Source organism: Pristiophorus japonicus, unplaced genomic scaffold (genome assembly GCF_044704955.1).
Source record: "Pristiophorus japonicus isolate sPriJap1 unplaced genomic scaffold, sPriJap1.hap1 HAP1_SCAFFOLD_325, whole genome shotgun sequence".
NCBI classification, from domain to species: domain Eukaryota; kingdom Metazoa; phylum Chordata; class Chondrichthyes; family Pristiophoridae; genus Pristiophorus; species Pristiophorus japonicus.
The window spans coordinates 469,586-493,889 of record NW_027253052.1 but is presented as its reverse complement, the minus strand read 5'-3'; the positions used below and the strand labels follow the sequence as shown (position 1 = coordinate 493,889).

Below are 24,304 nucleotides of genomic sequence, written 5' to 3'. Positions count from 1 at the left end.
TCTTATACGTTTCGATAAGATCACCTCTCATTCTTCTGAATTCCAATGAGTAAAGTCCCAACCTACTCAAACTTTCCTCACAACTCAAGCCCCTCATCCCCGGAATCAACCTAGTGAACCTTCTCTGAACTGCCTCCAAAGCAAGTATATCCTTTTGTAAATATGGAAACCAAAACCGCACACAGGATTCCATGTGTGGCCTCACCAATACATTATATATCTGTAGCAAGACTTCCCTGCATTTATACTCCATCCCTTTTGCAATCAAGGCCAAGATACCATTGGCCTTCCTGATCACTTGCTGTACCTGCATACTATTCGTTTGTATTTCGTACCCCCAGGTTCTGCTGTTCTGCGGCACTTTGCAATCTTTCTCCATTTAAATAATAACTTGCTCTTTGATTTTTCCTGCCAAAGTGCATGACTTCACACTTTCCGACATTATTCGCATCTGCCAAATTTTTGCCCACTCTGTCCTTTTGCAGATTTTTTGTGTCCTCCTCACACATTGCTTTTCCTCCCATCTTTGTATTGTCAGCAAACTTGGCTATGTTACACTCAGTCCCTTCTTCCAAGTCGTTAATATAGATTATAAATAGTTGGAGTCCCAGCATTGATCCCTGTGGCACCCAACTAGTTGCTGATTGCCAACCAGAGAATGAACCATTTATCCTGACTCCCTGTTCTGTTAATTAGACAATCCTCTATCCACGCTAATATATTCCCTGCAACCCCGTGAACTTTTATCTTGTACAGTAACCTTTTACGTGGCACCTTGTCAAATGCCTTCAGGAAGTCAAAATACACCACATCCAAGGAAACATAGAAAATAGTTGTAGGAGTCGTCCTTTCGGCCCTTCGAGTCTGCATCACCATTCAATATGATCACGGCTGATCATGCAACTTCAGTACCCCATTCCTGCTTTCTCTCCATACCCCTTGATCCCTTTAGCCATAAGAGCCACATCTAACTCCCTTTTGAATATATCTGATGAACTGGCCTCAACAACTTTCTGTGGTAGAGAATTCCACAGGTTGACAATTCTCTGAGTGAAGAAGTTTCTCCTCATCTCAGTCTTAAATAGCTTACCCATTATCCTTAGACTGCGACCCCTGGTTCTGGACTTCCCCAACATTGGGAACATTCTTCCTGCATCTAACCTGTCCAATCCCGTCAGAATTTGATATGTTTCTATGAAATCCCCTCTCATTCTTCTAAATTCCAGTGAATATAAGCCTAGTCGATCCAGTCTTTCTTCATTTGTTGGTCCTGTCATCCCGGGAATCAGTCTGGTGAACCTTCGCTGCATTTCCTCAATAGCAAGAATGTCCTTCCTCAGATTAGGAGACCAAAACTGTACACAATATTCAAGGTGTGTGACCTCACCAAAACCCTATACAACTCCCTGCTCCTATACTCAAATCCTCTCACTATGAAGGCCAACATGCCCTTTGCCTTCTTCACCGCCTGCTGTACCTGCATGCCAACTTTCAATGACTGATGTATCATGACACCCAGGTCTCGTTACATCTCCCCTTTTCCTAATCTCACCATTCAGATAATATTCTGCCTTTCTGTTTTTGCCACCAAAGTGGATAACCCCACATTTATCTGCATTATACTGCATCTGCCATGCATTTGCCCACTCACCTAACCTGTCCAAGTCACCCTGCAGCCTCTTGGCATCCTCCTCACAGCTCACACTGCCACCCAGCTTAGTGTCATCTGAAAACTTGAAGATATTACATTCAATTCCTTCGTCTAAATCATTAATGTATATTGTAAATAGCTGGGATCCCAGCACTGAACCTTGCGGTACCCCACTAGTCACTGCCTGCCATTCTGAAAAGGACCCGTTTATTCCTATTCTTGGCTTCTTGTCTGCCAACCAGTTCTCTATCCACATCAATACATTACCCCCAATACCATGTGCTTTAATTTTGCACACTAATCTCTTGCGTGGGACCTTGTCAAAAGCCTTTTGAAAGTCCAAATACACCACATCCACTGGGTCTCCCTTGTCCACTCTATTTGTTACATCCTCAAAAAATTCTAGAAGATTTGTCAAGCATGCTTTCCCTTTCATAAATCCATGCTGACTTGGACCGATCCTGTCACTCTTTCCAAATGCGCTGCTATTACATCTTTAATAATTGATTCCAACATTTTTCTCACTACCGATGTCAGGCTAACAGGTCTATAATTCCCTGTTTTCTCCCTCCTTTTTTAAAAAATGGTATTACATTAGCTACCCTCCAATCCATAGGAACTGATCCAGAGTCCATGGAATGTTAGAAAATGACCACCAATGCATCTACTATTTCTAGGGCCACTTCCTTAAGTACTCTGGGATGCAACCTATCAGGCCCTGGGGATTTATCGGCCGTCAATCCCATCAATTTCCCTAACACAATTTCCTGACTTATAAGGATTTCCTTCAGTTCCTCTTTCTCGCTAGACCCTCGGTCCCATAGTATTTCCGGAAGGTTATTTGTGTCTTCCTTAGTGAAGACAGAACCAAAGTATTTGTTCAATTGGTCTGCCATTTCTTTGTTCCCCATTATAAATTCACCTGATTCTGACTGCAAGGGACCTACATTTGTCTTCACTAATCTTTTTCTCTTCACATATCTATAGAAGCTTTTGCAGTCAGTTTTTATGTTCGCTGCAAGCTTCCTCTCATACTCTTATTTTACCCCTCCTAATTAAACCATTTGTCCTTCTCTGCTGAATTCTAAATTTCTCCCAGTTCTCAGGTTTGCTGCTTTTTTTGTCCAATTAATATGCCTCTTCCTTGGATTTAACACTATCCCTAATTTCCCTTGTTAGCCTTGGTTGAGCCACCTTCCCCATTTTATTTTATTTAAGACTTCCACTCTTAAAATGAGTTCTTGAGTGGCTGAACAGTCCAATACGAGAACCACAGAATCTGTCACAGGTGGGATAGATAGTCGTTGAGGGAAGGGTTGGGTGGGACTGGTTTGCCACATGCTCTTTCCGCTGTTTGTGCTTGTTTTCTGCAAGCTCTCGGCGATGAGACTCGAGGAGCTCAATGCCCTCTCGGATGCACTTCCTCCGCTTAGGGCAGTCTTTGGCCAGGGACTCCCAGGTGTCAGTGGGGATGTTGCACTTTATCAGGGAGGCTTTGATGGTGTCCTTGTAACATTTCCTCTGCCCATCTTTGGCACGTTTGCCGTGAAGGAGTTCCGAGTAGAGCGCTTGCTTTGGGAGTCTTGTGCCAGGCATGCAAACAATGTGGCCTGCCCAGCAGAGCTGATCAAGTATGGTCAGTGCTTCAATGCTGGGGATGTTGGCCTGGACGAGGACGCTGATGTTAGTGCATCTGTACTCCCAGGGGATTTGTAGGATCTTGCGAAGCCATCGTTGGTGGTATTTCTCCAGCGACTTGAGGTGTCTACTGTACATGGTCCATGACTCTGAGCCATACAGGAGGGCGGGTATTACTACAGCCCTGTAGACCGAGCTTGGTTACAGTTTTGAGGGCCTGGTCTTCAAGCACTCTTTTCCTCAGGCGGCCGAAGGCTGCACTGGCGCACTGGAGGCGGTGTTGAATCTCGTCACTACCTGTTCTTGTTGATGAGAGGCTCCCGAGAAATGGGAAATGGTCCCCGTGGTCCAGAGCCGCGCTGTGGATGTTGATGACTGGGGGACAGTGCTGTGTGGCGAGGACAGGCTGGTGAAGGACCTTTGTCTTACGGATGTTTAGCGTAAGGCCCGTGCTTTTGTATGCCTCAGTAAATACATCGACTATGTCCTGGAGTTCAGCCTCTATGTGCACAAATGCAGGCGTCGTCCGCGTACTGTAGCTCGAGGACAGAGGTTAGGGTGGTCTTGGACCTGTCCTGGAGACGGCGAATGTTGAACAGGTTCCCGCTGGTTTTGTAGTTTAGTTCCACTCTAGTCTTGTTGACTGAAGTGGAGCATGGCCGCGAAGAAGATTGAGAAGAGAGTTGAGGCGATGACACAGCCCTGTTTGACACCGGTGTAGATGTGGATTGGGTCTGTAATGGACCTGTTGATACAGATCACGGCCTGCATGTCGTCGTGGAGCAGGCGGAGGATGGTGACCAACTTTTGGGGGCATCCGAAGCGGAGGAGGACGCTTCATAGACCCTCGCGGTTGACAGTTTCAAAGGCCTTTATAAGGTCGAAGAAGGCCATGTACAAGGCCTGGCGCTGAAACCTGCATTTTTCCTGCAGCTGCCGCGCTGCAAAAATCATGTCCGTTATGGCCCGTAGGGGATGAAATCCGCAGTGCAACTCCGGGAGGAGCTCCTTGGCCACAGGGAGAAGGTGGTTGAGAAGGACTCTAGCGATGACTTTCCCAGTGGCTGATAGCGGGGAGATTCCTCTGTAGTTGCCGCAGTCGGACTTGTCCCCTTTTTTAAAGATGGTCACTATCACTGCATCTCTGAGATCTCCCGGCATACTCTCCTCCCTCCAGATGAGAGAGATGAGGTCATGCATTCATGCCAGTAGTGCCTCTCTGCCATATTTCAGTGCCTCAGCAGGGATTCCAACCACTCCAGTAGCCTTGTTTTTAAGCTGTCTTATGGCTTTTTCTACCTCGTGCAGTGTTGGGGTTTTGCCGAGGTGGCGGCGGGTAGCATGCTCCGGGATGGAGTCGTGATCACTCGGGTCCAAGACAGAGTCTCGATTGAGGAGATCTTTGAAGTGCTCCTTCCAGAGGGCCCTGACTGCCTCGGTATCCTTGCTGAGTGTTTCCCCGTTCTTGGCCAGCAGTGGGGTGGGGCCTTGGGTGTTTGGACCATAGCTGATCTTGACTGCGATGAAGAATCCTCGCACATCATGGCTGTCGGCCAGCTGCTGTATCTCCTTTAACATAACAGAGCCCTATCATAGCACCACCTTCAGGTGTAACTGATACTGTAGGTAAATAATATCTATACAACAGGTTTTGCCTCAGACAAACTGCCACAGAGGTTTTCAGTGCATTTTGAAATGGAATTTTGTGGCTATATAAATAGATGTATATAGCAACAGTAGGTGTGAATTGTGTACCTATACCATATTATCCCATTTTCATGTGCTTTTCCAAAATTAAAGGTGTCCTCCCCCTCCCAAACACTTAATTGGCACATACTGCTGCTGAATTATTAGTTGATTTTCTAGTCTGTCTGAATAAAAATGAAATGTTTGTTTATTTTTAGTGCCATTTTTGTAAAGAGGTGAAGAATCCAAAGATGGCTCAAACCAATTGGAAACATGCAATTCCTGGTAATTTTAGAATGAATGAAAATTTGACAAGCAAGTTTTATAACCAATTTCAGTGATTTAAAAGCATTTTTGACGCAATTATTGATAATTCTGACATTTCTCTATTTCACTCTTTGTTTAAGAGTCAACTGACACCGAGCAAGAGGTGGATAAGGACAACCATATGCCCATACAGAAATGGAGACATGGTTTTTATTGCATGAAAAAGTAAGTTTTAAATTTCAAAAGATATTCTTGAAAAAAAATTGGCCAAAGTATATGTTATAAATTTCTATTCACATGCTAAAATCAGCCATCCCACTGGAGCCATTTTATAATATTGTTGGTGACTTCAATCAACCAATAATCACTTTCAGGTAGTCCAAGTAATAATGGAGCTTCACAATGCAATCATGAATAACACCGTGAAGCATAAGTAACAGTCAAGTTGTGAAAGTAGTGTGTGGGCATCATTAAAATTATTTCCCATATTGCAGATTCTCGAAGGAATACTGACTTGACAAATGATCATAAAATGAATATTATGGGTAATTTTCCTGTTGCTGGCAGGAGGCAGCTTTTTGTCCAAACTAGCAATATGCAAATGAGACAGAGCAAGGACTTTGATATTTCATCCTTCCAGAATCCATAATTCAAGATAAAATTAGTGAGTGTTTAGAATCGTATTGACTAATTAAGAAGTCAGCATGGATTTATTAAGTTATTCAGATTTGACAATTTTTTTTAAAGTAAAGTGGATGAAGTGTACATGGATTTGCAGAGGCTTTTAATAGAGTGTCTCACAAGAGGGTTGTTAGAACAGTAAAAACATTTTGCATAGAAGGAAAAGTAGTTATATGGAAAAAAAGTTAGCTGAAACAAGAAACACAACTTTCAGGTAAATTTGTGTTCCTTGGAGTAGAGCAGATTTGTAAGTGGTGTATTCCAGGGGCCAGTGCTGGATCCACTTTTGTTTTTTGTATGGATAGATGATTTCGACTTTGGCATAGAGAGCATAATCTTGAAATTTGTTGATCTAAAAGTAAGGGGGTATGACAAATAACAAGAATTATATAGATTTCAGAAAGTCACAGGTTAGCAGAATGGCACACAGGTGACAGATGCAACTTAATGTGGTTAAGTGTGAGGTAATATCTTTTGAAAGCAAATACAGGGAATGGGAGTATATATCCTGTGGCTCAGATTTTATGGTCAGTGGTGAACAAATGACACTCGCTGTCCGTTACTCTTACAGCTGCCCACAGACTTTTAGTGGGCTTCTGCGCGATGACTTATGGTTATTAGAGAACAATTTCAGAGGGGCGCACTCTACATGGGATTTGAAGAGGACAAGCAACAGCATGTGTCTTCAACCAGTCAGATACTTAGCCATGCAGAGTCTAAACCAGGAAGTGTAAGTTAGAATATTTAATTCAATGTCAATTCATGTACAGAAAGCAAAATTAAGACAGGGAAAGAAGGATGGGATTAAGAAAAGAGAAAGAAAAAGTTTAAAAAAAAAAATTGGAGTAGAAATTCAGACATCCCTGGGCTCGTACAAAGTTTCTACGGATCCGGGAAGACATTGGAAAAGCCGTTTTTTAGCACGCAATGCGCATGCACTGTAAACCGGCTTTTCCGATCTGTCAAGCTGGAGCGAGGACATTTGTACGTGCAAGATTGCGATATTTACGCATATCTTGTCCAGCAAATGTCCTCAAATCTTGCGCCTGGAAAAGCAGGTGCATAGCCTACTTTTACTGGAGCAAGTGTTTTAAAACATACAAAAACATATTAAAATAAATTTATGAAAACAGGTTTTATTGTTTAAAACCCTTCCCACTACGGTAAGTTTATTTTAAGGCATAATTAAAAAAACTTTTTTATAAATTGGGAAAATATTTTTTTTATAAGACAATAATTTTAATTTAAGTGAATCTTAAATGTGTAGTGTACATTTTCTATTTTTTATTAGTATTTTGGGGGGTTTCTCATTCATAATAATAGGAGTTGTAGACTTGCGCGCGCAGGGAGAGGAGGCCCGCGGATCGGGAACTCGAGCGGGCGCAGCAGCTTCAGGTAGGTGCGCATTTTTTCTCTAAAATCTAGTCGAATGCCCGCGGGAAGGAGAAAGCAGAATTTCTGCGCCATTAAAATTGTAATTAAAGGATGCGCATATTTGCAATACAACATGCTCTGATTGGCTTTCCATGATCACATGACCTGATTGTTGATTGGTCCCCTTGGAGGATAAGACACACCTAACAGTTTCTCTGGAATGTGTAATTAGAACCACCCTGCCCAAGTTCTCAGTGGCTTTGGAGCGTAATTTGAGCCATTCCAACTGTCATCTCTAGACAAGATAGAGCAGCCCAAGCTCCTGACCCATCCCAGCCCAAGCTCCTGACCCATCCTGTATAGTTGCTTTTGTACTCCATCCCTCTCGCAATGAAAGCCAACATTCCATTCGCCTTCCTGATTACCTGCTGCACCTGCAAACTAACTTTTTGGGATTCATGCACAAGGACCCCCAGGTCCCGCTGCACCGCAGCATGTTGTAATTTCTCCCCGTTCAAATAATATTCCCTTTTACTGTTTTTTTTTCCAAGGTGGATGACCTCACATTTTCCGACATTGTATTCCATCTGCCAAACCTTAGCCCATTCGCTTAACCTATCTAAATCTCTTTGCAGCCTCTCTGTGTCCTCTACACACCGCTTTCCCACTAATCTTTGTGTCATCTGCAAATTTTGTTACACTACACTCTGTCCCCTCTTCCAGGTCATCTATGTATATTGTAAACAGTTGTGGTCCCAGCACCGATCCCTGTGGCACACCACTAACCACCGATTTCCAACCCGAAAAGGACCCATTTATCCTGGCTCTCTGCTTTCTGTTAGCCAGCCAATTCTCGATCCATGCTAATACATTTCCTCTGACTCCGCGTACCTTTATCTTCTGCAGTAACCTTTTGTGTGGCACCTTATCGAATGCCTTTTGGAAATCTAAATACACCACATCCATCGGTACACCTCTATCCACCATGCTCGTTATATCCTCAAAGAATTCCAGTAAATTAGTTAAACATGATTTCCCCTTCATGAATCCATGTTGCGTCTGCTTGATTGCACTATTCCTATCTAGATGTCCTGCTATATCTTCCTTAATGATAGCTTCAAGCATTTTCCCCACTACAGATGTTAAACTAACCGGCCTATAGTTACCTGCATTTTGTCTGCTCCCTTTTCTAAACAGAGGTGTTACATTAGCTGCTTTCCAATCGGCTGGTACCTCCCCAGAGTCCAGAGAATTTTGGTTATAACAAATGCATCTGCTATAACCTCCGCCATCTCTTTTAATACCCTGGGATGCATTTCATCAGGACCAGGGGACTTGTCTACCTTGAGTCCCATTAGCCTGTCCAGCGCTACCTCCCTAGTGATAGTGATTGTCTCAAGGTTCTCTCTTCCCACATTCCCGTGACCAGCAATTTTTGGCATGGTTTTTGTATCTTCCACTGTGAAGACTGAAGCAAAATAATTGTTTAAGGTCTCAGCCATTTCCACATTTGCCATTATTAAATCCCCCTTCTCATCTTCTAAGGGACCAACATTTACTTTAGTCACACTCTTCCGTTTTATATATCGGTAAAAGCTTTTACTATCTGTTTTTATGTTTTGCGCAAGTTTACTTTCGTAATCTATCTTTCCTTTCTTTGCTGTCATTTAAAATTTTCCCAATCTTCTAGCTTCCCACTAACCTTGGCCACCTTATATGCATTGGTTTTTAATTTGATACTCTCCTTTATTTCCTTGGTTATCCACGGCTGGTTATCCCTTCTCTTACCGCCCTTTTTCACTAGAATATATTTTTGTTGAGCACTATGAAAGAGCTCCTTAAAAGTCCTCCACTGTTCCTCAATTGTGCCACCGTTTCATCTGTGTTCCCAGCCTACATTAGCTAATTCTGCCCTCATCCCACTGTACTCCCCTTTGTTTAAGCATAGTATGCTCATTTAAGACACTACTTCCTCACCCTCAATCTGTATTACAAATTTAACCATACTGTGATCACTCATTCCGAGAGGATCTTTTACTAGGAGATCGTTTATTATTCCTGTCTCATTACACAGGACCAGATCTAAGATAGCTTGCTCCCTTGTAGGTTCTGTAACATACTGTTCTGAGAAACAATCCAGTATGCATTCTATGAATTCCTCCTCAAGGCTGCCCAGTGCGATTTGATTTGACCAATCGATATGCAGGTTAAAATACCCCATGATTACTGCCGTTCCTTTTTCACATGCTTCTTTTATTCCCTTGATTATTGTCTGCCCCAACGCGAAGTTATTATTTGGGGGCCTATAAACTACGCCCACCAGTGACTTTTTCGCCTTACTATCTCTAATCTCCACCCACAATGATTCAACATTTTGTTCATTCGAGCCAATATCATCTCTCACAACTGCCCTGATATCACCGCAAGCTCCCACAAACAGCAATGTGATTTTGTTTTTTTAAATGGATTTTTTGTGATGTTGATTGAGGGATAAGGTAGATAAGGCGAATGCAGTAGATGGGATATATTTGGATTTCCAACAGGCCTTCAATAAGGTATTACATAATAGATTCATGACTAAAGTTGGAGCATGTGGAGTCAGGGAATAAGTAGTAGAATGGAGAGCAAGCTGGTTACAAAATAGAAAACCGAGTAGGGGGTTAAAGGTAGTTACTCAGATTGATAATAGATGGTAAGTGGTGTTCTACAATGAGGTGCTGGTACCACTGTTCACCATTTATGTAAATGATTTGGACTTGGGAATTGGAAGTATAATTTCAAAATTTGCAGACACCAAATTGGGGGGTATAGTTAATACAGAGGAGGATTTCAACAAAATACAGGGAGACAATAATAAATTTGCAGAATGGGCATGTAATTGGCAAATTAATTTCAATATAAACAAGTGTGCGATGGTACATTTTAGTAGGAAGAATAAGGAGGTCATATAGTCCTTGGAAAACATGTATCTAAATGGGGTAGAGAAGCAGAGGGATCTGGGCGTATAGTTACACAAATCACTAAGTAGCAACGGAGGTTAATAAGGCTATTAAAATAAAGCACTTGGGTTCAATTCTAGAGGGATAGAGTTGAAAAGCAGAGAAATCATGTTAAACTTGTATAGTACCCTTGGTTTGATCAGATTCGGAGTACTGTACACAATTCTGGTCTCCATATTATAAAAAGGATATAGAGGGACTGGCGAAGGTGCAAAAAAGATTCACAAGAATGGTACCAGAACTATGAGGTGAAACCTATCGGGGGGGGGGTGGGCGGGGAATGAACAGACTGTGGTTCTTTTCTTTAAGAATATGAAAAAGTTTGATTGGGTAGAAAGAGTGAAGATGTTTCCACTTGTGGGCGAAACCAAGACGAGAGCCAACAACACAACAAAGAGTGCTGAGAAATAGTTGCTTTTTCTGGGCCTAAGAGAAGGAAATGGGCACTACGGATGCCATTTTGAGCTTCGGAGGAAGCGTGGAGAATTAGTTGAGAGTTATTTAGGCCCCAAGTTTCGGCTCGAGTTGCTCCTGTTTTTTTTGTAGCAACTGGTTTGGAATGGAGTATCTTAGAAATTGCAATTCTCGGCATTTAGTTTGCTCCAGTTCGAGTCAGTTAGAACAGTTTCACCTTGCAACAGAATTTTTTTTTCAAAAGGGGTCGTGTCCGGCCACTTATGCCTGTTTTGAAAGTTTAGGCAGTGAAAACTTACTCCAAACTAACCGAATGGAGTAAGTGTAGATTTTTGTACGCTCAGAAAAACCTTGCGTACACTTTACAGATCAGGCGTAGGTTACAAATTAGGCGGAGGGAACTGGGGCGGGGCGGGGCGGGCGGTGAAGAGAAGTAATTAAATTCTACAATCATTCAACAGTCATACTTATACAAATAAAGATCCAACCTGAATAAAAATTTATAAACAAAGCAAAGATTAAATATTCCATCTTCCTACCTGTGTGAAACAGCAGCAGCCTTCGAGCTGTGAAGACTGAGGCCGTTCGGCCAGGGGATAGGGTTGACGTCAAGCCACAGCGACGGCAGCAGCAGCCTCCGAGGTACGAAGACTTTGGTCGTTCGGCCAGGGGATAGGGGCGGCGTCAGGCCACAGCGGATGGCAGTAGAATCCGGCAGCAGTAGGCTCCGAGCTGTGAAGACTTAGGCCGTTCGGCCAGGGGTCCACAAGACAAATCTTCACATTTCCTCTAGTCCCTTTAAAAATGGCCGAGTGCCAATGTTTATGTGCCACTGCGCGTGCGTGCTCCAACGCGCACGTGCAGGGTTGCCGGCACGACGTTGCCTTATTTAAATTAGCCCCGCCCCCCACTACTTGTAAAATCGCCGTGAATCTCTTGCTCCGCCACCCCCCCCCCAGCTGTTCTGCGCGCACCGCACCAAGCTGCTGGAGACCTGCAGGGAGCCGGAGAATATGCAAGTATTTTTTCGGTACTCTTTTGAGCGCGAAAAACGGTCGTCCAGGTCGGGGCCGAAATTTGGGCCCTTCGAGAGTTAAATTGAAGATAATTGTACTCAGAATATTGGGACAGGGAATATAAATAAATATTATCAAGTTATTTTTGGTAAATAGTTTTTATATATTGAAATTATTTTGTAAATCGTCTTTACAAAGTGAAGTTATTTACTGATATTGTTGGGGCCTATCAAACTGACTGGTATACAGCGTAGAGAGTACAGAGAATGCAGAGTACACTGATGAGAGTATAGAGTAGAGAGATTATTAAAATTAGTAAAAGTAATTATCGATAATGATGGGGCCCATGCTTTCCCTGCCTTTAATTGCAACTGCTCACACATTGATTACTGAAAGGATGTGCAAAGTCCTTACACAATACCACAAATCCACACGAGACACATTCTGTGGACAAGGTCACTCCATGACCTGAACCTTTATTCACAGGACCAGGAAGGGATGACCCTGCGTGGGACCTCCCTTTTTATATACCTGGGTGACCAGGTGAGTAGTGTCTCCCACAAGTTCACCCCCTGTGGTCAAGGTGTGTATTTCTTACGTATATACAGTGTTGTTACATAAAGGTTACATATATGACATCACCTCCCCCTCAACATCTTATTGGGATCATAGGTTAAGTCTCTCGGGTGGTCTGCACTCTCGCGTGGAGCGCTGCAGTTGGGGCTCTGGTTGTTGAGCCTTGGTATGCGTGTCTGTCACCTGTGGTGGTTCCGGCCTGTCCGTGCATGCTGCTGAATGTTCTTGTTGCTCGTTCACTGGCGGTGGTGTGAATACCATCTCATGATCTTCCTCAGGTTCCTCAGTGTCCATGCTGAACCTTTTTTTCACTTGGTCCAGATGCTTGCGGCATATCTGCCCATTGTTAAGTTTAACCACTATGATCCTATTCCCCTCTTTGTCTATTACGGTACTCTCGAGCCATTTGGGCCCCAAAGCGTGATTGAGAACAAATACGGGGTCATCAATTTCTATACATCTCCCCCTTGACTTTCGGTCACGGTACTCGTTTTGGGACAGGCGCTTGCCCTCAACAATGTCGGACAGGACTGGATGAATGAGGGACAACCGAGTTTTGAATGTTCGTTTCATGAGTAGCTCCGCGGGCGGGACCCCCGCGAGTGAGTGCGGTCATAGAAACATAGAAACATAGAAAATAGGTGCAGGAGTAGGCCATTCGGCCCTTCTAGCCTGCACCGCCATTTCTAACCTGTCTAACCCCGTCAGAATTTTAAACGTTCTATGAGGTCCCCTCTCATTCTTCTGAACTCCAGTGAAAACAAGCCCAGTTGATCCAGTCTTTCTTGATAGGTCAGTCCCGCCATCCCGGGAATCAGTCTGGTGAACCTTCGCTGCACGCCCTCAATAGCAAGAATGTCCTTCCTCAGGTTAGGAGACCAAAACTGTGCACAGTACTCCAGGTGTGGCCTCACCAAGGCCCTGTACAACTGTAGCAACACCTCCCTGCCCCTGTACTCAAATCCCCTCGCTATGAAGGCCAACATGCCATTTGCTTTCTTAACCGCCTGCTGTACCTGCATGCCAACCTTCAATGACTGATGTACCATGACACCCAGGTCTCTTTGCACCTCCCCTTTTTCTAATCTGTCACCATTCAGATAATAGTCTGTCTCTCTGTTTTTACCACCAAAGTGGATAACCTCACATTATACTTCATCTGCCATGCATTTGCCCACTCACCTAACCTATCCAAGTCGCTCTGCAGCCTCATAGCATCCTCCTCGCAGCTCACACTGCCACCCAACTTAGTGTCATCTGCAAATTTGGAGATACTACATTTAATCCCCTCGTTAAATCATTAATGTACGTGTAAACAGCTGGGGCCCCAGCACAGAACCTTGCGGTATCCCACTAGTCACTGCCTGCCATTCTGAAAAGTCCCCATTTACTCCTACTCTTTGCTTCCTTTCTGACAACCAGTTCTCAATCCATGTCAGCACACTACCCCCAATCCCATGTGCTTTAACTTTGCACATTAATCTCTTGTTGAAAGCCTTCTGAAAGTCCAAATATACCACATCAACTGGTTCTCCCTTGTCCACTCTACTGGAAACATCCTCAAAAAATTCCAGAAGATTTGTCAAACATGATTTCCCTTTCACAAATCCATGCTGACTTGGACCTATCATATCACCTCTTTCCAAATGCACTGCTATGACATCCTTAATAATTGATTCCATCATTTTACCCACTACCGATGTCAGGCTGACTGGTCTATAATTCCCCGTTTTCTCTCTCCTTTTTTAAAAAGTGGGGTTACATTGGCTACCCTCCACTCCATAGGAACTGATCCAGAGTCAATGGAATGTTGGAAAATGACTGTCAATGCATCCACTATTTCCAAGGCCACCTCCTTAAGTACTCTGGGATGCAGTCCATCAGGCCCTGGGGATTTATCGGCCTTCAATCCCATCAATTTCCCCAACACAATTTCCCGACTAATAAGGATTTCCCTCAGTTCCTCCTCCTTACTAGACCCTCCGACCCCTTTTATATCCGGAAGGTTGTTTGTGTCCTCCTCAGTGAATACCGAACCAAAGTACTTGTTCAATTGGTCCGCCATTTCTTTGTTCCCCGTTATGACTTCCCCTGATTCTGACTGCAGGGGACCTACGTTTGTCTTTACTAACCTTTTTCTCTTTACATATCTATAGAAACTTTTACAATCCGTCTTAATGTTCCCTGCAAGCTTCTTCTCGTACTCCATTTTCCCTGCCCTAATCAAACCCTTTGTCCTCCTCTGCTGAGTTCTAAATTTCTCCCAGTCCCTGGGTTCGTTGCTATTTCTGGCCAATTTGTATGCCACTTCCTTGGCTTTAATACTATCCCTGATTTCCCTTGATAGCCACGGTTGAGCCACCTTCCCTTTTTTATTTTTACGCCAGACAGGAATGTACAATTGTTGTAGTTCATCCATGCGGTCTCTAAATGTCTGCCATTGCCCATCCACAGTCAACCCCTTCAGTATCATTCGCCAATCTAACCTAGCCAATTCATGCCTCATACCTTCAAAGTTACTCTTCTTTAAGTTCTGGACCATGGTCTCTGAATTAACTGTTTCATTCTCCATCCTAATGCAGAATTCCACCATATTATGGTCACTCTTCCCCAAGGGGCCTCGCACAACGAGATTGCTAATTAATCCTCTCTCATTACACAACACCCAGTCTAAGATGGCCTCCCCCCAAGTTGGTTCCTCGACATATTGGTCTAAAAAACCATCCCTTATGCACTCCAGGAAATCCTCCTCCACCGTATTGCTTCCAGTTTGGTTAACCCAATCTATATGCATATTAAAGTCACCCATTATAACTGCTGCACCTTTATTGCACGTACCCCTAATTTCATGTTTGATGCCTTCCCCAACATCACTACTACTGTTTGGACCTATAGGCCAGCAGGAGGCGTGATAGGTGGCATTGAAGGGAGAGTCCTTGAATCCGGAGCATGCCTGGCTTTACGATTTGGACTGCACGTTCCGCCTGGCCATTGGAGGCCGGCTTGAATGGTGCTGTCCTGACATGTTTAATGCCATTACCCGACATGAACTCCCGGAATTCGTAGCTTGTGAAACATGGGCCATTATCGCTAACAAGGATGTCTGGCAAGCCGTGGGTCGCAAAGACCGCGCGCAGACTCTCCACGGTGGTGGATGTCGTGCACGAATTCAAAATGATGCACTCGATTCATTTCGAGTACACATCAACCACAATGAGAAACATTTTTCCCATGAACAGGCCCGCGTAGTCTACGTGAATACGTGACCATGGCCTGGTGGGCCAGGGCCATGGGCTGAGCAGGACCTCCCTGGGAGCATTACCTAGCTGGGCACACATCGTGCACCTGCGAATACAGTGTTCTAGGTCTGAATCAATTCACGACCACCATACATGTGACCGGGCAATGGCCTTCATCAGCACGATGCCCGGGTGCTCGCTGTGGAGTTCCCTGACGAATGCTTCCCTGCCCCTCTGGGGCATGACTACCCGGCTGCCCCATAATAGGCAGTCGGCTTGGATGGAGAGCTCATCCATCCGTCTGTGAAACGGCCTGACTTCCTCAGGGCATGCTCCGTGTGCGGGTGCCCAATCCCCGGTCAGGACACATTTCTTAATCAAGGATAGGAGGTGTCGAAATCTCAACCTCCGAAAAGAATGACTCCGACACTTACAGCTCCGGTAGAAGTTTCCTTTTTAATTTACTTGCTCGCAAGGGGTAGGTTTCACTCAGTCAAGGGCTAAATGAACACCTCCGAAATGGTTCAGTTTAACAAGATATTTATACAGTAAAACCAAAGTTCTGGCCTCTCCCTGTGTATTGCTCTGTCTCACAGTCAGTGAATACAGATAAAGAGTTAATTACTATATCCTGGTCCTGACATGGTGTCCAGATATTTCCTTTTGTCAGGGTTATCAGAAAGCCAAACGGCCATTACTCCATGAGTCATAGGTAATGGGCTATCACCTGTCTTGTATTGTGTCAGGATTGTTTCAATTTCCTGGTCAGTTTATCTGTTTGCATCAAATGGATGAGGTCTCGGAAAGAGATAATGGCTAGAAGATAAGGGTGGGGTGACATGGAACTCCTGTAGTGTAGACAATAGGAGAGCACCATGGGGGGTTACTTGTCTCAGCATGACTTGTCTCCTAGCTGTCTGATGGCCATCAGCCATCTAACAGCAGGTTTAGCTGTTTATGCAAGCTGACTGCTAAAATGCAGAAAGTTCTGGAAGGGCCAGGACTCCATTTTAATCAAAAGGCACACAAATACCGTATGGTATCAGCTTAGATAAAAATACTTTCCACAGAGGGAATCTCTGTTGGTCCAGATTTTGATCTGGCGGGCTGTGATGGGGGAGCCTTCCCTGTCAAAGGCATCGACAGCCATGACCATCTCAGCACTTTGCTCCGCTGCCCCCTCGGTGGTGGCCAGTGGAAGCCTGCTGAGTGCGTCAGCGCAATTTTCAGTGCCAGGCCGGTGTCGGATGATGTAGTCATACGCAGCGAGCGTGAGAGCCCATCGCTGTATGCGAGCTGATGCGTTGGCATTGATAGCCTTGCTGTCTGACAGCAGGGATGTTAATAGCTTGTGGTCCGTTTCTAATTCGAACCTCCTGCCAAAAAGGTACTGATGCATCTTTCTCACCCCATAGACACATGCGAGTGCTTCCTTCTCAACCAACCCATAACCCCGTTCAGCTTGAGAGAGCGACCTGGAGGCATAAGCCACAGGTTGTAGTTGGCCCTCAGTGTTACCCTGCTGCAACATGCATCCAACCCCATAGGACAATGCATCACATGTCAGAACCAATTTTTTACGGGGGTCGTACAGGGTCAACAACTTATTTGAACAAAGTAGGTTCCGCCGACTTTAAAAGCCCGTTCCTCACAGTCCCCCCAAAACCAATCACAACCCTTACGCAGGAGCACATGTAGCATCTCCAACAATGTGCTTAAGTTCGACAGAAAGTTCCCGAAATAGTTCAAGAGTCCCAGAAATGAACGCAACTCCGATGTGTTGCAGGGCCTGGGTGCTCATTGAATTGCCTCTGTTTTGGATTCGGTCGGCCGAATCCCATCTGCAGCAACCCTCCTGCCCAGAAACTCGACTTCGGGAACCAAAAACACACACTACCGGTCCAGTCGGCATAGCACCTCCTCCAGGTTGTGGAGGTGTTCCTCGGTGTTATGACCAGTGATGATGGTGTCGTCCTGAAATACGATTGTTCCAGGGATGGATTTGAGCAGGCTTTCCATGTTTCTTTGAAAAATCGCGGCCGCTGATCGAATGCCAAACGGACACCTGTTGTAAACAAACAGTCCCTTGTGCATGGTGTTGGTGGTCAGTAGTTTCGATTTGTCGGCCAGTTCTTGGGTCATGTAGGCTGAGGTGAGATCCAATTTGGTGAACAGCTGGCCGCCAGCCAGCGTGACAAAAAAGTCCTCCGCTCCCGGGAGCGGGTATTGGTCTTGTAGGAACACCCGGTTGATAGTGGCCTTGTAGTCGCCACAGATCCTGACCGAGCCATCTGCTTTTAGGGCAGGAACGATGGGGCTTGCCCAGTTGCTGAATTCAATGGGCGAGATGATGCCCTCTCTCAGCAACCGGTCCAACTCGCTCTCAATTTTCTCCCGCATAACATACGGCACAGCTCTGGCTTTGTGGTGCACTGGTCTGGCGTCCGGGGTGATGCGTATCACCACTTTGGTACCTTTGAACGTCCCGACGCCAGGCTGAAATATTGACTCAAACTGCTGTCGGACCTGTGAGCATGAACTTCGCTCCACAGATGACATGGCGTGCACATCCCCCCCATTTCCAGTTCATTTCAGCTAACCAGCTCCTCCCCAACAGTGCAGGACCATTGCCCTGGACAATCCAGAGCGGCAGGCGGTTCACCGGTCCATTGTGTGTGACCACCAACATTGCACTGCCTAGCTCTGAAATGATTTCTTTGGTGTACATCCGTAATTGCGTCTCAATGCGTTCTAGTTTGGGTCTGCTGGCTTTGAGTGGCCACAGCTTTTCAAATTGTTGAACACTCATGAGTGACTGGCTGGCCCCCGTGTCCAGCTCCATGCGTACAGGGATGCCGTTTAATAGGACTTTCATCATCATGGGTGGCGTTTTGGTATATGAGCTGTGAATGTTTGCCACATGAACCCGCTGAACTTCAGCGTCCATTGATTTGTCCCAAGTGTCATCCTGCCTTGCAGACCCCTCATTTGGTTCATCCGCCTCGTATATTAGCCTGGTTACAGGCTTTCTGCACATTCTGGCTAAATGACCACTGAGGTTACAATTTCTGCAGACGAACTGTTGAAACCTGCAAGTCCTGGCAGCATGTCTGCCCCCACACCTCCAGCATGAACTGAGATTCCCATTGTTGTGAACAAAAGAGCTGTTGCCAGGCATTCCTCGCTGATTGTCCCTTTGACTGCTCTTGAGCACCCTGTTAGTAGGTGTCAGTGGCCCCATCCCAGGCAGCATTGTCCACTGAGGGGGGGGGCATAAATGTCCATTCAGCCTGCCATTGTCTCTGTTGGAGACTTACTCTATTGCTGCCTGGGGTGTCTCGAACTGCCCTTGCCTGCCTGCGGGGCTCTGTGTCGCGTTTATGATATTGACTCCCTGATCCATTGGAGGGAGAATTGCGTGCCTATATTATCTTGGTTTCCTCTTCCCCCGCCATAAAAGTCTGAGCCATCAATGCCGCTGCTTCCAAAGTCAAGTCCTTGGTCTCAATTAGCTTTCTGAAAATCCCAGCATAACCGATGCCCTCAATAAAGAAATTCCTTAGCATTTCCCCATTGCAGACGTCCGTGAACTTACAGAGGCTGGCCAAGCGCCGGAGGTCCGCAACGACATCCGGTATGCTCTGTCCTTCCCGACGTCGGTGTGTATAGAATCTGTGTCGGGCCAAGTGTACGCTGCTCGCCGGTTTGAGGTGCTCACCGATTAGTTTGCTGAGCTCTTCGAAGGTTTTGTCCGCCGGCTTCTCGGGTGTGAGCAGGTCTTTCATGAGCGCGTAAGTCTTAGGTCCACAGCTGGTCAGCAGATGAGTCCTTTGCTGCGTCTCCCAGCCAGTCCTTTGTGACAAAACTCTGCTGGAGCCTGTCAATGAAATCGTCTCCATTCTCACCAACACAGTACTGTTCATCTGTGCTGCCAGTGGCCATTCTTGTGGATCGATGATTCCCGTTTCTCGTCACCAATGCAAAGTCTTTACACAATACCACAAATCAACACAAGGCACATTCTGTGGACAAGGTCACTCTATGACCTGAATCTTTATTCACAGGACCAAGAAGTGATGACCCTGCATGGGACCTCCCTTTTTATATACCTAGGTGACCAGGTGAGGAGTGTCTCCCACAAGTTCACTCCCTGTGGGCAAGGTGTGCATTTCTTACGTATATACAGTATTGCAGTGTTGTTACACAAAGGTTACATACATGAAAGGATCAATCGAAGAGGTGGCAGAGAAATGCGTAGACTGAGACGAAGACAGAGGAGGAGACCGGACAGCCAACGAAGGTACTTGGAAAAGCAATCTTACCTGAACGTATCTGAAAATGCTTGTCTTAGGAGGCTGCGATTCCGGAAGGAGGTCATCGATGAGATATTTCAACTCGTCAAGGATGATCTGCAGTCTTGCAGCACCATCAGAACCGCACTGTCCGTTGAGGTGAAGGTTACTGCTGCCCTAGTCTTTTACGCATCGGGATCTTTTCAGGCTTCAGCTGGCGACATCTGCTATATCAGCACGCTACACACTGCTGCATTCGACAGGTGACTGAAACCTTTTACGTTTGCAGGATGGACTTCATAAGCTTCCCAATGACCAGGGAGGCACAGACCAAGAGGGCTTTGGGTTTCTCGAGAATAGCAGACTTCCCCAAGGTGCAGGGAGCAATAGACTGCACACACATTGCCCTGAAAGCACCCTTAAAGATTGCAGAGGTGTTTCGTGACAGAAAGGGGTTCCACTCACTAAATGTGCAGCTTGTTGTCGACTACAATCAAACAATTTTAACAGTGAATGCTACATTTCCTGGCAGCATCCATGATGCACACATCTTACGTGAAAGTGTTATTCCTAACCTGTTTGTCAATCAGCCAGAAGGTCACGGTTGGATGCTGGGGGATAAAGGATATGGCCTTGACAGTTGGCTGATGACCCCTCTGTGTAATCCTGTCACTGAAGCACAGAAACGGTACAATAAAAGTCACATAGCGACTCGCAACATCATTGAAAAGACAATTGGGGTCCTAAAGCAGCGCTTCAGATGCCTGGATCATTCTGGAGGCAGCCTGCAGTACCACCCTGATCAGGTAGCAGAGTTTATTGTGGTGTGTTGCATGCTGCATAAGCTAGCTCTAAAGAGAGGACAAATAATGCCAGATTATGCTGCAGGTCCACCTCCAGAAGATGAGACAGAAGAGGCAGCTGGCGAGGATGAAGAGGAGGAACAGGCGGGAGAGGACGTGGGCGAGGACATAGGGGAGCTTAATCAGCATGACAATCTAGCACCGGTACCACCACACCTTTCCCGAAGACCAGTAGCCACGGCTGCTAAGCTTTTGCGTCAGCAGCTCATTAATGAACACTGCATGAACTATTAATTGTGGATATTCAAATGTTCAATTACGGTTAGGGTTAATCAAAAGTTTCATTTGCGTGGGGTTTCCTTGTTGTCTTTCCTGCACTGGCCTATCATCTGAATTAGTTTAAGTAAAGTTTAAAGTACTGGCAAAGTAAAAGTACTGGTAGAATGACATAATAAACAAACAAATATGCATGAAAAACTGTACGTTTGAAAACTAATGTAACTAAGAGAGAAGGCACAAAAGTTGTTGAATAAGTTGTTGAGGGAGGAGGGGGGAGAGAGAGAGAGAGAGAGGGAGGAGGGGAGGAGGGGAGAGAGGGAGAGAGGGGGAGGAGGGGAGAGAGAGGGAGAGGGGGAGGAGGGGAGAGAGTGGGAGGGGGGGTGAGGGGAGAGAGAGGGGAGAGAGAGGGGGGGGAGGGGAGAGAGAGGGAGGGGAGAGAGAGAGAGAGAGAGAGAGAGGTGGAGGGGATGGAGGGGGAGAGAGAGGAGGAGGGGGAGAGGAGGGGGGAGAGAGAGGGGGAGGGGGGAGAGAGGAGAGAGAGAGGGAGGAGGGAGGAGGGGGGGAAGCGAGAGGGGGAGGAGGGGAGAAAGAGAGGGGGGAGGAGGGGAGAGAGAGAGAGGGGGAGGAGGGGGGAGAGAGAAAGAGAGAGGGGGAGAGAGAGAGAGAGGGGGGAGAGAGAAAGAGAGAGGGCTGGGGGAGAGAGAGAGGGGGAGGAGGGGGGGGAAGAGAGAGAGAGGGGGAGGAGGGGGGGAAGAGAGAGAGAGGGGGAGGAGGGGGGAAGAGAGAGAGGGGGGAGGAGGGGAAGAGAGAGGGGGAGGAGGGGGTGGAAGAGCGAAGGGGAGAGAGAGAAGGGGAGTGAGAGAAGGGGAATGAGAGAGGGGGAGAGAGAGAGAGGGGGGGGAGAGAGAGGGGAGGGGAGGGAGGGAGAAAGAGAGGAGGGAGAGTGTCATGTATGTAACCAGCATACTACTGTAACTCTCACAAATGGAACCCTCATGTAACCACTACATACTTACTAGAAATGCACCTCTTGACCACAGGGGGTATACTTGTGGGAGACACTCCTTACCTGGAGATTCAGGTATCGAAGGGGATGTCCCTCACAGGGCCAGCACTCCTTGGTCCCGGTAATAAAGGTGAAGGTCACAGAGTGACTGTGTCTGCTGTATGTGCCACGTGTGATTATGTATAAGAGTTAAGGACTCAACACCTGGCGACGGGAAACGGGAATCATTGAACCCAGAGGATGGCCACCGGTCGTCCAGAGGAACGTTACTTTGTGGGTGAAGACTGGGACGATTTTGTGGAGAGACTCCAGCGGACCTTTGTCACGAAGGATTGGCTGGGAGAGGATGTGGCTGACAAGCGGAGGGCGCATCTACTAACAAGCTACGGGACAAAAACTTATGCGCTGATGAAGGACCTGCTCGCACCCCACAAAGCGGCCGACAAGTCTGTTGAAGAGCTCAGCCAGCTGATCAGCGAACACTTAAAACCGGCGAGCAACATACATATGGCCCGGCACCGGTTCTACACACACCGACGTCAGGAAGGGCAAAACATCTCAGACTTCGTGGCAGACTTGCAGCGCTTGGCCAGCCTCTGTAAGTTCTCAGATGCCTGCAGTGGGGAGATGTTAAGAGATTTTTTCATTGAGGACATTTGCCATGCCGGGATCTTCAGGAAGCTCACAGAACTCTAGAAGGGGCAGCATTGATAGCTCAAACTTTCACAGCGAGGTGAGAAGAGACCAAGCTAATTTACGCGAGTAGTCCTGGGTCCAACGTGGGGACGGACCAAGGAATTAACGTGATAAACGCGGCTCAAGATCTTGCAGTCAGGCAAAGGCATTTTGAAACTGCAGCAGTCAGATAAAGGCATTTTGTAACTGCCCAAGCTGAAACCGACTCTAAGGTCGGCCCCCAACAGGGACAATGGAGAGGGGAGCGGCAATTCACGCCATCAAGGGGACCATTAACACCCACCATCACAGTGTTTAGAAACAACCAAGGGAACAATCAGAGAGGAATGCCTGCTAACAGTCCTTTTGTGAACAACGATCTCAGCCAATGCTGGAGAAGCGGGGGCAGACATTATGCGAAACGCTGCAAATTCCAGCAGTTCATCTGTAGGAATTGTAATGCCAGAGGACATTTGGCTAGGGTTTGCAAACAGCTGGTAGCGAGGCTAATCTATGAAACAGAGGAATCAGACAAGGGGCTTGCAGTGCAGGACAATGCCTGGGGTAAAGCCATGGATGCTGAAGTTCAGCAGGTTCATGTAGCTGACGTCCGCAGCTCATACACCAAAACGCCACCCATGATGGTGAAAGTGTTATTGAATGGCATCCCGGTGCGCATGGAGCTGGACACGGGAGCTACCCAGTCCCTCATGAGTGCACAACAATTTGAGAAACTATGGCCACACAGAGCTAGCAGGCCCAAACTGGAACGAATTAATACGTAGCTACGGACATACACCCAAGAGATCATTCCAGTGATAGGCAGTGTAAACGTGGTGGTAACACACAATGGGTCACAGAACCAGCTGCCACTCTGGATTGTTCCGGGAAATGGCCCCGCACTTTTGGGAAGGAACTGGCTAGCTGAAATGAACTGGAAATGGGGGGATGTGCACACCATTTCATCTGTGGAGCGAAGCTCATGCTCACAGGTGCTACAAAAATTCGGGTCACTGTTTCAACCCAGTGTCGGAACGTTGAAGGGCACAAAAGTAAGTATACGCATCACCCCGGACGCCAGACCAGTGCACCACAAAGCCAGAGCGGTGCCGTACGTGATGCATGAGAAAATAGAGAGTGAACTGGACAGGCTGCTCAAAGAGGGCATAATTTCGCCCGTTGAATTCAGCGACTGGGCAAGTCCCATTGTTCCTGTCCTTAAAGCAGACGGCTCGGTTAGGATCTGCGGTGACTACAAAGCCACCATCAACCGGATGTCCCTGCAGGACCAATACCCGCTCCCGAGGGCGGAGGATTTTTTTGCCACGTTGACAAGTGGCAAGCTGTTCACTAAATTGGACCTCACTTCAGCCTACATGACTCAGGAACTGGCTGAAGAATCCAAGCTTCTGATCACCATCACGACGCACAAGGGTTTATTCATCTACAACAGGTGTCCTTTTGGCATCCGTTTGGCGTCTGCCATCTTTCAGAGAAACATGGAAAGCTTGCTGAAATCCATTCCCGGCACAATCGTATTCCAGGACGACATCCTAATAACGGGTCGAGACACCAAGGAACACCTCCACAACCTGGAGGAGGTGCAACGCCAACTGGACCGGGTAGGCCTGCAACTGAAGGCGGCCAAGTGTGTGTTTTTGGCCGCAGAGGTCGAGTTTTTGGGCAGGAGGGTTGCCGCAGACGGGAT

General features: G+C 46.5%; 1 protein-coding gene across 7 annotated transcripts in view; it reads left to right on the top strand.

Moving 5' to 3' along the window:
• LOC139249566 (uncharacterized) overlaps positions 1–24,304 on the top strand; it is a 211,307-nt gene that overhangs the window by 25,495 nt on the left and 161,508 nt on the right. For all 7 annotated transcript variants that reach the window (XR_011591213.1, XR_011591214.1, XM_070872513.1 and 4 more), the window contains exons 2-3: positions 5,194–5,260; positions 5,383–5,467. Coding sequence is in view for 5 of the 7 variants with exons in the window: in XM_070872513.1 (XP_070728614.1) it covers positions 5,194–5,260; positions 5,383–5,467 (152 nt within the window). In the remaining 2 variants the exon portion in view is untranslated. The remainder of the gene's footprint in view (positions 1–5,193; positions 5,261–5,382; positions 5,468–24,304) is intronic.